The 14,887-nt window shown below is 43.6% G+C and overlaps 1 protein-coding gene across 2 annotated transcripts in view; it reads left to right on the top strand.

Moving 5' to 3' along the window:
- Positions 1–14,887, top strand: part of GALNT17 (polypeptide N-acetylgalactosaminyltransferase 17) — a 594,162-nt gene that overhangs the window by 262,727 nt on the left and 316,548 nt on the right. For both annotated transcript variants that reach the window (XM_008018296.3, XM_008018297.3), the window contains one exon: positions 4,176–4,342. In XM_008018296.3, coding sequence (XP_008016487.1) covers positions 4,176–4,342 — 167 coding nt within the window. The remainder of the gene's footprint in view (positions 1–4,175; positions 4,343–14,887) is intronic.

Here is a 14,887-nt window from a genome sequence, read left to right as displayed (position 1 = left end):
ATTTGTGAAACCCAGGTTCAAGTTGGTGTTGCTAGAGGGAGCACACAGCAACCCCCAGGTATGGATACTGAGGTATTTTGTAGTTTATGTGGCATGCCTATCTCTCTTTGCTCCCTGGGCGTCTTTTACATCTGGAATTTCTTTTATCCTTGCAAGCTTCCAGCCTGCTCTTACTTGCCTGGCTTTTATTTTTATTTTTATTTTTTTCTTGAAATGGAGTCTCCTTCTGTTGCCCAGGTTGGAGTGCAGTAGTGTGATCTCAGCTCACTGCAACCTCCACCTCCTGGGTTCAAGCAGTTCTCCTGCCTCAGCCTCCCGAGTAGCTGGGACTACAGACATGCCCCACCATGCCCCGCTAATTTTTGTATTTTTAGTAGAGGTGGGTTTTGCCATGTTGGCCAGGCTGGTCTCAAACTCCTCACCTCAAGTGATCCGCCCACCTCAGCCTCCCATTGCCTGGCTTTTATAGCCTGGGAGGCCAACAGGGAGGCAGAAAATGTGTCTGAGTCTGTAGGTTTCATGGGTCCATGTGCTGAGGGTGAATACCCTTATCTTGTCTCCTGCTAAATCATGGAGAGAATTCCTTTAGACCCCCAATGAAACTTGTTTGTGGAGTTCTGGGGAGTTTCTTCAGACCCCCATTGAGAACTTGTTTCATCCTAAATGAGTGCTGTTGAGAATTCCTTCCGTTATCTTGTCCTGCTTCGAGGCCCAGGAAAGGCCGGAGCAAAACTCTCGGTGGGCTTTTGTTACATTCCAGCCTTTGTATGAGGACACTGGCTCTTTCAGCTTTTAATATTTAACTTAACCACTCAGCGCTTAAACAGTTGTTACAGAGGTCTGCCTGTTTAGCTGTTAGTAAGACCTGGCCTGCCACAGTTTCACAGACTGAGAAGCTGAGCTGTGGAGAGAGGTGGGGTGAGCAGCGTGCCCAGGGTTACAGATCCCAGGTGGGATCCAGCACTTTTCGCTTCTGAAATCCCCTGTGATTTTTTAAATGGTCACCTGGACCCATGAAAGGGCAGGACTGAGGACCCCATGCCCTGAAGGCTGCTACGTTTCCCATTTCACCAGGGGGCGTTGCCTGCTCCAGCCAAGAGGCTTGACTTACCACCGGATCCTTGATTGCGGCGTAACCCCGTTGCTTGTGACTGGAGAAGATGGTGCTAGGACTGTACAGTCTGGCCTCGTTTCTTTTCAATTTCAAAATCCAGAAGCTGTTAAAAGCGAAGGATCAGAGAAACCAGCCCCAGGAAGATACACACAGAGTCAGCAGGTGTGTAACGTGTGCCCTGACACCGTGTGTCAGAGGTGTTTGAACCAGAGAGACTCCATCTTAAACAAGGGCCGGGTGTAATAAGGCTGAGACCCACTGGGCTGCATTCCCAGGAGTTTAAGGCATTCTGAGTCACAGGATGAGACAGGAGGTCAGTACAAGGTACAGGTCACAAAGACCTTGCTGATAAAAGGATGCGGTAAAGAAGCTGGCCCAAACCCACCAAAACCAAGATGGCCATGAAAGTGACCTCTGGCCGTCCTCACGGCTCATTATATGCTAATTATAATGCATTAGCATGCCAAAAGACTGAAAGACTGTCCCACCAGCGCCTTGACAGTTTACAAAGGCCATGGCAATGTCAGGAAGTTGCCCTACCTGGTCTAAAAAGGGGAGGACCCTCAATTCTGGGAATTGCCCACCCCTTTCCCAGAAAACTCATGAATAATCCACCCTTGTTTAGCATATGATCAAGAAATAACCATTTAATTGGGCAACCAGCAGCCCTGGGGGCTGTTCTGCCTATGGAATAGCCGTTCTTTATTCCTTTACATTCTTGATAAACTTCTTTTTACTTTACTCTACGGACTCACCCCAAGTTCATTCTTGCTCAGGGTCCAGGAACCCTCTCTTGGGGTCTGAATTGGGACCACTTTCCAGTAACACATGCACGTGTACAGCGGGTGAGAATGAGCCGAGATGGGACAGCTGCCACACTAGCAGGCACGGGATGGCTGCTGCCCTCTGGTCGAGGGAGTTCCGAGGGACCCTCTGGAGTGCCCTTGTCTCGCGGACCACCACACAGTCAATGAGATGATTCCTGCCAACTGCCCGCCAGCCCGTCGATAATCACTGTAATCTCCCTGGCAGCCCCCAGAAGTAGATTTACAGCAGTGTGGTAAAAATGAGGCTGCTTGATCAATGCATCCCTGGATGATCTCCTCCAGGAGACACAAACACATACTGTAACAAAACTTTATTTTCTTCTGAAAATTGCCTACATGATTAATACAGCCCGACACAGCCCGAGCTGCTCAGCATAAGAAACAGCCGTATTTCTTGCTCTCTCTTCAGCTCCGCTCCTCTCTCACTCCGTGGCTTCATCTGTTTCCTTTGTTCTGCTCCCTGTTCCGTTGTGCTATATATTGTGCAATCTCTCATAAGGAGAAGAAGGATGCATTAAAGTGCAGGTACCTCGGCACTCCATTCCACTGTGTTTCTCTTTGCTATTTCCGATGTGGCTTAGGCGTAAGCATAAAATTAAAGTCATCGGTGCTGCCTGGACAGACTGTTGGTGCACCTGTGACTGAGAAAAGCAGAGCACGTTCCCCAGGTACTAAATCGTCTCTTACATCACCTGGAGCCGTGGAGAAGGCCTAAACTCTGTGCTCTGGAGTCCAGACTGAATGAAAGGAATTCTTCCCTTTAATCTCTACGCTCGGGCATGTGAGGGCTGCTAGGTATTGTGAGGGAGGGATGTCAGCAGGTTGTCCTGTCTGCTGTCTCCAGGGAGGTTCTAGGACTTCGCGAAGAAGAGCTGGTGTGCCTTAGGTTGCACGCTTCTCCAGTGTGGAGTCCTGTTCCTTTACTATGATTATTGGCATGGGTGTTTTATTTCCTCTCCCAGAATGTTAACTGCATGATAGCAGGAACCTCTAGTATAATATAATACCAAGCACTTAGTAGGTTCAGTAGATGCCTTCTTTTGGGTTCCCCCAGAAACAGAGCCTGAAACAAAGGTTTGAGCGCGAGTGGTTTATTTTGGAGGTGAAGAAAGCATCACTAGGGGAGTGGGAAGTAAGGCTGGGAGGGAAAGGCACCCCCTCTCCAAAGGGTGTGTTATGAAGATTGCTCCTGCAGGTGATGGGGACTTAATCCTGCTGCGGGAATTTACATTTAACCCTATCTAGGGCTGAGGGAGCTGGAATATTTGTATCAGGTTGGTGTAAAAGTCATTGCGGCCATTAAAAGTAATGGCAAAGCCCGCAATGACTTTTGCACCAACCTAATACATCAATTCCTGGTGTTCTTTTTGTTGTTGTTATTTAGAAACAGGGTCTCATTATGTTACCCAGGCTGGAGTGCAGTGTCAGGATCATAGCTCATGGCAGCCTTGACCCCCCACCCCCCCGGGCTCAAGTGATCCTCCCACCTCAGCCTCCCGAGTAGCTGTGAATACAGCCATACACCACGGCACCTAGCTAATTTTAAATTTTTTTGTAGGTACAGAATCTTGCTATGTTGCCCAGGCTGGTCTTAAACTCCTGGCCTCAAGAGATGCTCCTGCGTCAGCCTCCCAATGCTGAAATTACAGGTGTGAGTCACTGCACCTTGTCCCCAGTCGTCTCTAGTTGAGAGATTTAAGGGGTGGAGTAATCGCTTAGGCATCAGCAAAGAAGGTTTCAGGCAAGGAAATAGAGGGACTGGAGTCAGAAGTCGTGCAGGTGTGCCCTGAAGCTCAGGGCACAGGTAGGTGGCACAGGTAGATGCAGGTAGACATATGCCTGGGACTGATGCCTGGAACTCCCTTAGTGATGCTCTCTTCATCTCCAAAATAAACTACTTGCACTCAAACCTTTGTTTCAGGCTCTGTGTCTAGGGGAACCCAAATGCAGATGTCTACTGAACCCACTAGAGGTTCTTGTTATCACAGAGCTAACATTCTAACTCACCGCCTGTAGGGTGGTGAATTTGGGGGAAGTGGGGCTGCATCTGTTAGTGCTCTCTTCCTTAGGGTTTATTCTCAGTTCTTAGCCAAGGAGAAGCCTAAGGGAACCAGTGATTCACACCTTGAGACGAGTGGATGAGGATTCAGCTGAAATCTTGCACTGTGCCCAGCTGCAGCGCCTGAGCTTTTATCCTTCCTCTGACTGTGCGTTTCCGATCTCTCCTTCCCCAGGTGTAAGGAGCTCAAGTACTCCAAGGACCTGCCCCAGATATCCATCATATTCATCTTCGTGAACGAGGCCCTGTCGGTGATCCTGCGGTCCGTGCACAGTGCCGTCAATCACACACCCACACACCTGCTGAAGGAAATCATTCTGGTGGATGACAACAGTGACGAAGGTACAGGGGTGGCTGACCTGTGCACAGGACATGATGACAGCAGGGGGAAATGCCACTTTCATTCCAGCGTGAGCCCGAGCATCTGTATCTCCTGGTCCCCGGAGCATTTCTGGGGAATGGGAGATTTTTTTTTTTCTTTTTTTTTTTTTTGAGATGGAATCTCTCTCTGTCACCCAGGCTGGAGTACAGTGGTACAATCTCGGCTCACTGCAACCTCCACCTCTCGGGTTCAAGCGATTCTCCTGCCTCAGCCTCCCGAGTAGCTGGGATTACAGGCACCTGGCACCATGCCTGGCTAATTTTTGTATTTTTAGTAGAGATGGGGTTTCACCATGTTGGCCAGCTAGTCGCGAACTCCTGAACTCAGGTGATCCACTCACCTCAGCCTCCCAGAGTGCTGGTATTACAGGTGTGTGCCACCGTGCCCGGCCCGAGATTTTTTTAGAGGAAGATATCTAGGCATACCCTGGTCTGTTATTCCTTGAGTCCTCTAGAGCAGGGGTCCCCAACCCCAGGGCCATGGACCAGTAGCAGTCTGTGGCCTGTTAGGATCTGGGCTCCTTCCTGAGTGGCAGGAGAGCAAGGGAAGCTTCATCTGTATTTACAGCCACTCCCCATTGCTGGAATTACTGCCTGGGCTCCACCTCCTGTCAGATCAGCAGTGGCATTAGCTTCTCATAGGAGCGTGAACCCTATCGTGAACTGCACAAGCAAGTGATCTAGGTTGTACCCCCTCCCCACCTTTTTTTTTTTTTTTTTGAGATGGAGTCTTGCTCCATCACTCAGGCTGGAGTGCAGTGGTACGATCTCGGCTCACTGTAACCTTCACCTCTCGGGTTCAAGCGATTTTCCTGCCTTAGCCTCCCGAATAGCTGGGACTACAGGCACACACCAACATGCCTGGCTAATTTTTGTATTTTTAGTAGAGACAGGGTTTTGCTGTGTTGGTCAGGCTGGTCTCGAACTCCTGACCTCAGGTGATCTGCCCTCCTCAGCCTCCCAAAGTGCTGGGATTACAGGCATGAGCCACTGCACCTGGCTGGTTGCAATCTTTTTATGAGAATCTAATGTCTGATGATCTGTGGTGGAACAATTTCATCCTGAAACCATCTCCCCTGACCCACATGTTCTATGGAAAAATTGTTTTCCACAAAGCCGCTCACTGGTGCCAAAAAGGTTGAGGACCGCTGCTCTAGGGCTCATTAGACTCATTGACTGGCCATGGATCTAGATTAACTTCCCTCTTCTCGTTACCTAAAGTAGATGACAGTGAAGAGCTGAATTCCTCCCCCACTCCCCACCCCACGCCCCATCTTTGTCGTCCTTCTCCAAAAAGCAAAATAAAAAATTCCATCCTGTGTTAGGAACCGTTTGTCTACATTGGAGTTATCCTCTGGGCCACCGTGCCCAAAATGATCTTACGTAGAAATGAGTGGTGTTTGCTCATCTTCTGGAATTCAGCACTAATAGGAGTGATGGCTCAATGGAAACTGTACAACAGGAAAATATTGCATGTCAATAACAAAACTCCTGGGAGGTCCTTGGAGATATTTAATAGTTGGACAAAGGCATGGCATCCAGGGCAGTAGGGGTGGGTGTTGCTAATGGTGCCTTTGTGTTGGATCCCAACCTGCAAAATTCAGTGTGCTCACTGCTGGGAGCGACCCCCACAGCTCATGAGATAAAAGAAGGCCGGCTAGAGTGAGTGCCTGAAGGCCAAGAAAGCTTATCTTCTGAGCAACTACAGGATTAGGGGTAGGCTAAACCCCTTCCTTTCATCGTGCTGGGTAGGAGAGGGATTACCCTGCAAGCTGCTCAGGCGTCTGGAAGATGGTGAGGAGGAGGCAATGCCACGGGTCCTGTTTAAAACTGAATTATCTTGAGGAGCACAGGAATGAGCCTCTCCTATTTAATCAGCCTGGGAGTTGATGTCCCTGGCCCTTCTGAACCGGCCCACTCTTCTGAAGGGCTTGGATGCCCCTGGGCCCAGTGGTATGCCTTCTCTGGGATCTCTGGCTTACAGAGTTGGGTCATTTGGTGGATTTTTCACATCCCTAGTTTTATTTCCTTACCTTTGGCCATTAGTTATCTATAGATTCTTCTAAACCTGAGAATGATTGTCTCCTTTTGAGAAGGGGGCTCTTTCAGTTCCTGGAAGCCTCTAAGTCGTGCAGCAAATTCTCTTTCCTTGACATGCCCATGGCTGTCTGCTCTGTGGCCTTTCTCTGCATCTACCACAGACATCTTGCTCCAGCAGTCCTTCCATGCACCCCTGCAGGGACTCCCTCTATATTTCCCCAGCTGTCTCCAGCAAAGCACTTCCTCAGAGAAGCCTCTTCTAACCTCTGAGTTGGGAAGTAAGATTGTGAAAGGAAGGCATCCTAAAAAGATTGGTACTGTGGATGACAGAGCTTAATCCCACTGGGGAAAATCCAGGAGCCAGTGTAAACCCAGACCTCGGAGTTAACTTGCTCCAAGTGCAAGGGAGCTGGGGTATTTATACACCTTTAGGATAGTGAGGCCCTGATTCTGTGCTATCTCAGCACCTTGCTACTAGCTGTCACACTTATTAGCTTGAAGTGTGTCTGCACAGTGGACTCTCTGAAATAGGTGAGATGTTGTTTCCCAGGGCCTGACTGGTGGTTGAAACTCATTAAGTCTTTCAACAAGGGAGTGCATGATGAAGCCAGGTAGGGCTAAGAAAAGGGCAGGTGTGAGCTAGTGGCAAAATGACTAGAGGTGGCCCAGGGCTAGAACACCCAGAGAGGAGCATGAACTGCAGATCGGGCTGGATTGGGGTGAAGACTCATTGCCAGTGGTGCACCCTCTCCTGAGGAAATCTAGGTAGAGCCCAGCCCAGGAGGAGGAAGGGAAGGTTAAGGCAATCTCAGCCATAACTGCAGCTCCTTGACTGCAGGGATCTCCAGTACAGGGTTAGTCACTTACTGGGTTCAGTAGGTGTGTTAGTCTATTTTGTGTTGCTATAAAGGAATTCCTGAGGCAAGTGATTGATTGATTGACAGATTGATTGATTGATTGATTGATTGATTGATTTTGAGACAGGGTCTCACTCTGTCATCCAGGCTGGAGTGCAGTGGTGCGATCACAGCTTGTTGCAGCCTCCACCTCCTGGGCTCAGGTGATCCTCCTGTCTCAGCCTCCTAAGAGGCTGGGACCACAGGCATGTGCCATCACGCCTGGCTAATTTTTATATATATAAAAATTTGTGGAGATGGGGTTTTGGCATGTTGCTTAGGCTAGTCTCAAACTCCAGGGCTCAAATGATCCTCCTGCCTCAACCTCCCAATGTGCTGGGATTACAGGTGTGAGTCACCATGCCTGGCCTTGGGTGATTTATTTAAAAAGGAGGTTTTATTTGTCTCACAGTTCTGCAGAATGTACAAGAACCATGGCACCAGCATCTGCTTGGCATCTGCTTGCCTTCCGGTGAAGCCTCAGAAACTTTTAGTCATGGCAGAAGGGAAGGGGAGCAAGTGAGTGTCACATGGTGAGAGAGGGAACAAGAGAGTGGGAGGGAGGTCCCAGATTCCCTGAGAACTTACTCATTACCATGAAGGAGGCACTGAGCCATAAATGAGGGATGCACCCCCATGACCCAAACATCTCCCACCAGGCCTCACCTCCAACATTGGGGGTCACATTTTAACATGAGATTAAGAGAGGACAAATATTCAAACCGTACTAGTAGGTATCTTCATTTGGGTTCCCCCAGAAGCAGACCCTGAAATAAACATCTGCAAGCAGATGGGTTTATTCACATCAAGAGTGCAAGTAGTTTATTTGGGAGGTGAAGAGAGCACCAGTAGGGTACTGGGGAAGTAAGAATAGGTAGGGAAAGCATCCCCAAAAGATTGGTACTGTGGGTGACAGCTTGATTTCACTGGGGAAATTCCAAGAGCCCGTGTAAACTCAGACCTCAGAGTTAACTTGCTCCAAAGGTGAGGAAGCTGGGGTATTTATACACCTCTAACATCAAATGTTTTAGTGTAAGAACCCCCTGGGACTCCACCCTGGAGGAAGTTCTACTTGAGGAGGCTTGGGGTAGGGCTGAAGATTTGCATTTCTTATAAGCTCTTATTTGATGCTGATGTAACTTGTGTGGGGAACACACTTTGAGAACCACTGGGTTAAGCAACCACACCTTGAGCCCTGTCTGAGTCCCATTTTAATAGTTCACATTTCAGGTCTACATGAAGATGTTTAGTGAGTAAGAAAATAGGAGGAAGAGGTATTTGGTTCAGCCAGACCATAAATCAGTATCCATTCATCATCCTCCTCCTCTCCCAAATACCTAGGGGACCAGGAGTTGACGATATTAACATGATCTCCCTCTTTTTAGTTCCTGGTTCTGTTCTCTATGTTTTTTCCCCAGGCCAGAAATCTCTTCTCTTGAACTAGAAGAGGAATCTAATATTTTTCATTTTATTACGATGTTCTTTTGTAACTGGTATTATCGAGTTTTGTAAATGTTCTACATCTATTTAAAAAGACCCCCACGCACTGTAATCATGGAATTGAATTCCTGCCAGACATCAATTTTGCGTATTCTGGTAGGCTATGAGTTTATTTTTTTTAAGTCTTTTTGATAATGGTGTTTTAAAATCTCCTTTTATAATGACTCTTCCTTCCTGTGTTCCTAATATTTGTTTTCTGGTATCTTGTTGTCAGTTTCTTGGCAACTACAGATTTGTATCTGCATGGCTTCATTAATAGCGATGGTTGTTACCATTATGTAATGCTCTCTTTATCTTAGAAGCATACCCTGTTTTTTGGGTTTTTTTTGCCCTGGATTTAGTTCTTCTTACATTAATATTGTTGTTCCTGCTTGCTAGTTCACATTTGATTAAAACGTTTTTTCTCCCAGCCTCACAGTTTTGTTTTCTGATCTTAAAAGAAATGCATACTCTTTGTTGGAAAATTCGAATGTATCAAAAAGCAAATATAATTGGCAAAAAATAAATACTAAAGAGACTAACCAGAGGCAACTGCTCATTCGCCCATGCCCTTACCCTCTTTGATGCACATTTTGCATAGTTAAGATCAATAGTATAAACAAGTTAATGTTCGGCTTTTTCCCCCTGAAGGGTAAAGCATAATCTGTGCCCTTTTTTTTTTTTTTTTATATTAAAAAAGCTCTGCAAACATCATTTTAATGAGGGCAGATTGATCTATTCTCAGATGGACTAAGCTCTGGTCAAGATGGGCTCAGGGAATGGGTGTACAAAGCCAGGGCACTCTGGAGAAGCAGACAAGATGAGACTGAAGATTTTCCTTTGTCAGGGAATTTTGTTTTTATTTTAAGTCATTTGTTTCACTCAGTTTGAATATTGACATTGCCCTATGTTGAGCCTGAGTAAGATGCAATTCTTTGTACTCTGTACATCCAGCTGAAATCACTCAGGCAACATTTGCCAGAAATCACTGCTCACCAAGTCCAGTGGGCATTTCGCTGCCCAGATCTTTTGGCATCATCTGATACTGTCAAGCAGCTTCCTTGATGGTGTATCACTCCTCCTGGTGCCCTGACACTACTCTCTGCTGATTCTCCCCTAATCTTCTTTTTGCAGCTGTTCTTCTCTTCCTTGGTTTCTTAGTCCATTTGTCTTTCTACAAAGAATACTTACGGCTAGATAATTTATAACGGAAAGTAATTTATTTCACTCATGGTTCTGTAGACTGTACAAGAAGCATGATGCCAGCATCGGCTTCTGGTGAGGGTTTCAGGAGCTTCCACGCATTGTTGAAGAGGAAAGGGAGTTGGTGAGGTCACATGATGAGCGACAAGTGGAGAGAGAGAGAGGGGAGGAGGTGCCAGGCTCTTTTTAACAATCCGATTTCGTGGGAACTAAGAGTGAGAACTCATTGAATCCCATAAGAATGGCACCAAGACTTTGAGGAGGAATCCACTGCCATGACCCATCAGGCCCCACCTTCAATATTAGGGATCTCATTTCAACATGAGATGTGGAGGGGACAAACCATATCACTCGGCCCTCTCCCTTCTTAAACTGGGATTACTCGTGATTCTCAGCATCAGGACACACTGGGCAGTCTCCTCCATTGTGTATGTTCTGACAGTTTCCCATTGGAATTGTCCAATGGGATCTACCACTGAAGCCCAGAACAATTTATGCTCTTCCCTGAGCTTCAAACCTATAAGGCCTCTGTCTCCCAGATGGCTAACCTGGGTCTTTGTAGCTCCATTGGTCCAATGATGAACTTGCAGTGTTTGCCTTGATCTTTGTTTGGGTGACTGGGATGGAGGAATTCGGGTGCACAGAGGTATCACAGTCATAATATTTGACACACTCCATCACTGGTTCATGCATAGCCATTCTTTATTTTTCCTCACTTCTGATTGAGATGTAATTCATACACCATCAAATATACTATAAAAATAAAATAGACCAGGCACTGTGACTCACACCTGTAATCCCAGCACTTTGGGAGGCCAAGGCTGGTGGATCACTTGAGGTCAGGAGTTCGAGACCAGCCTGGCTAATATGGTGAAACCCTGTCTCTACTAAAAATACAAAAATTAGTCAGGTGTGGTGGCACGCGCCTGTAGTCCGAGCTACTCCAGAGGCTGGGGCAGGGGAATTGCTTGAACCTGGGAGGCGGAGGTTGCACTGAGCTGAGATCACACCATTGCACTCGAGTCTGGGCATCACAGCAAGACTCTGTCTCAAAAAAAAAAAAAAAAAAAAACACCAAAAAACAAAAAATAAAGTATACAGTTCAGCGATTTTCAGTATATTCAAATGATTTGCATCTATCACCACTACCTAATTCCAGAACATTGTCATCACCTGCAAAATAAACCCTGAACCTGGGAGTAGCCTGTCACAATTCTACCCTTACTCCATTCCTTGCCAAATATTAATGTATTTTCTGTTATCATAAATTTGCCTATTCTGGACATTTGATAATAAATGAAATCTACAACATGTGGCCTTTTTTGCTGGCTTCTTTCACGGAGCATAATGTTTTCAAGGTTCAACCATGTTGCAGCATATATAAGTACTTTGTTCTTTCTATGACTGAATAATATTTGAGTATAGATGTAGCACATTCTATTTATCCGTTTATTAGTTTATCAGTTGATGGACATTTGGGTTGTTTCTACTTTGGGGCTATTAAGAATAATAGGGCTATGAACATTCATGTATACATTTTTATTTGGACATGTTTTCAGTTTTCTTGGGTACATATCTAGGAGTAGAATTGCTGGATTATATGATAATTCTGTGGTTAACTTTTTGAGAAACTGTCAAATTGTTTTCCACAGCCAGACTGTTTTTCACATGAGCCACACCATTTTACATGATCACCATTAATATATGAGGGTTCCAATTTCTCCACATCCTTGACAACACTTTTTACTTTTTTAAAGTTATGGTCAATCTAGTGGGTATAAGGTGGTATCTTGTAGTTTTGATTTGCATTTCCCTAATGACTAATTATTTTGAGCATCTTTTCATGTGCTTATTTTTCATTAGTCTATCTTCTTTGGAGAAACATCTATTCAAGTACTTTGCCCATTTTAAAATTGATTATTTGACTTGTAAAATTATTGACTTATAATTAATTATTCCTTATCTATTCTGAATACTCATCTTTATCAAATATTCTGCAACTATTTTTTGCAAATATACTTGCAAATATTTTCTCCCATTCTGTGGGTTGTCTTTTCACATTCTTGATAATGTCCTTGGATGCACAAAAGTTTTTAATTTTTAGAAAGTTCAGTTTATCTTTTTTTCCTTTGGGTGTTTGAGCTTTTGGTGTCATATCTAAGAAACTGTTGCCTAATCCAAAGTCACAAAGATTTGAACCTTTGTTTTCTTGTCAGTGTTTTATAGGCCTAGCACTTCCATATAGGTTTATATCCATTGTGAGCTCATTTTTGGATATGGTTTGAGGTAGGGATCCAAATTCTTTCTATTTTTATTTTTTACATATATAGTTATCCCATGAGCATTTGTTCAAGAGACCAATTTTTCCTCATTGAATGGTTATGGCACCCTTGTCTAAAGTCAACTAACTGTAAATATGAGGAGTTATTTTGGGATTCTCAATCCTATTTCTTTGATTTATTCATCTGTGCTTATGGCACAATCACACTGTCTTGATAACTTTTTCTTTATAGTAAATTTTAAAAGTAGGAAGTGTGAGACCTCCCACCTTGTTCTTTTTTCAAGATTGTTGTGTCTATTCTGGGTCCCTTGCATTTACATATTAATTTTAAGACCAGCTTGAACATTTCTCTGAGAAATAGATGTCAGAATTTTTTTAGGGATTGTATTATATGTGTAAATCAATTTGGAGAGTATTGTCATCTTGATAATATTAATGCTTCCAATTCATGAACATAGATGTCTTTCTATTTATTTAGGTCTCTAATCTCTTTCAACAATGTTTTTTAGTTTTCAGTATACACATTTTACACTTCCTTGGTTAAATTTATTCCTTAATGTTTTATTCTTTTTAATACTATTATAAATTGAATTGTTTTCTTAATTTCTTTTTGGGTTGTTTATTGTTATTGTATAGAAATACAACTTATTTTTGTATGTTCATCTTGTACCCTTTAACTTTGCTGAACTTTATTATTAGCTCCAGTAGGTTTTTTTGTAGATTTTATAGAGCTTTCTATATAGAATATCATGTTATCTTCAAATAATGATAATTTTACTTCTTACTTTCCATCTGAATATTTTCTATTTATTTTTCTCGCTTAATTACCTCCTCAAAATGTATTTATTAATAAATATCTCTTCTCCTACCATGTCAAGTATGAGAACATTCACCCATGTACCTTCCTAAGGGTTTACAAAAGCCTCTTCTGGAGAAGACAGCTAAGTCATGAGTGAGCTCAGGAAACATAGGACTCGCCATAGTGGGCTATTGTGTAGACCAGGTACTGGACTTAAGGCAAAAATCTGGACAGATGGAATGGGCTTCTCTGTATTTTCTGCTTCTGATCTTATCAAGACCTACTGCCTGTCCTCAGGAGCAGGTCAAAGCAGAACATGTCTTGAAAAATATGAGATATGATACAATGAATGTCTTCCGCTGATCCAAGCAGCAGGCGGAAAGCCTGTAGTCAGAACATCCAATTATAGATAAGAATGGGTGCTATACTCATTCAGGCAATTCATCCTCAGCTTAAAATGAGGTACGTTTGCAGGAGCAGTGTTAGAAATGACAACTCTCAATGCATCTGTCTGAAGTCACACTGCCCTGTTATGGGGGTCGGCCTCTGTGGCTATGTGTTGTTGTTATCTTGGATCTCCCTTTACCATCTTCTTCCAGATTCTCTGACCCTCTTCTGTGCTGTCTCCTGTGCTTTTCTCTTGGTTTATGTTCCTTTTTTTGGTGAAACACAACAACTGGAAGCTTCTTAAGAGAGACTGCAAGAAAGAGAAAATCTTTCGAGCTCACTCATGCCTCTAAAGATGGCTTTAGCCTCATCTTCTAGGTGAATGATGGTGTCATTGAGTTAGATGTTACCTTCTTTCAGAATTTTGATGGTTTTACTTCATTATTGTCTATCTTTCTTTGTTGTTGTTGTTGTTATTGTTTTGGAAGAACCAAAGGCATTCTGATTCCTGATCTTTTGCATGTTCTTTTTTCCTTTCTGGAAGCCTGTAGAATCTTTATCTTGTCACCATAGTTTTAAATTTTACAATGATGAGTCTTGATATGGGTCAGTTTGCATTGATTGGATGGGACGTTGAGTGGCTTCAATCTGAAATCTATTGTCTATCTATATTTGGAAATTTCTTGGACTTTTAATTGATAATTCCTCCTCATTTTTTTCTGTTCTCTCTTTCAGCATCTTTTATTATTCTAGTTTGAGGCCTCTAATAATTGAACCTCTAATTTTGTTATTTTTCTCTGGTATCTTTTTCTATCTGATATTTTTGCTCTGTTTTCTTTATTCTCACTTCAGTTTTTTTATTCTGCCCTTCTATCCATTTTTTATATTTCTGCTATTATAGTTTTACTTCCAAGTGATCATTTTTATTCTCTGAAAGCTCCTTTTATAACATATTGTCCTTTTTTATTGGAAGCAATATGTTTTCTTATCCCTGGAGGATGTTAATAATATTTTTTGTTTTAAGTTTTTCTCCCTGCATAGTCTATCTCTACAACTTACATTTTCCTCATTGATGTTTAGTTTCTATCTTCCATGTTGGAGGCTTTCCTTAAGTATCTGGTGAGTCTTTTCTGTTTGTGATTATCTCTTAAATAGCGATTAGACAGCCAGGAGCTGGGTGGAGGGGGAATGAGGAGTTATCGCTTAAGAGTATGGGATATGTTTGAGAAGATGAAAAAAGTTGTGGAAATAGATTATGTCTGCATAATAATGTGTATGTACCTAATGTCACTGAACTGTATACTTAAAATGATTAAAATAGTAAATTTCTGGTTATGTCCATTGTATCACAATTTTTAAAAAGCTGATCAGACATTGCGTACGTGAGTTGGACATACTTGATTTGACAGTGGAGTGATTTG

Source organism: Chlorocebus sabaeus, chromosome 28 (genome assembly GCF_047675955.1).
Source record: "Chlorocebus sabaeus isolate Y175 chromosome 28, mChlSab1.0.hap1, whole genome shotgun sequence".
NCBI lineage: Eukaryota > Metazoa > Chordata > Mammalia > Primates > Cercopithecidae > Chlorocebus > Chlorocebus sabaeus.
Note: the sequence above shows the minus strand (reverse complement) of the source record. Positions and strands in the feature narration are given on the sequence as shown.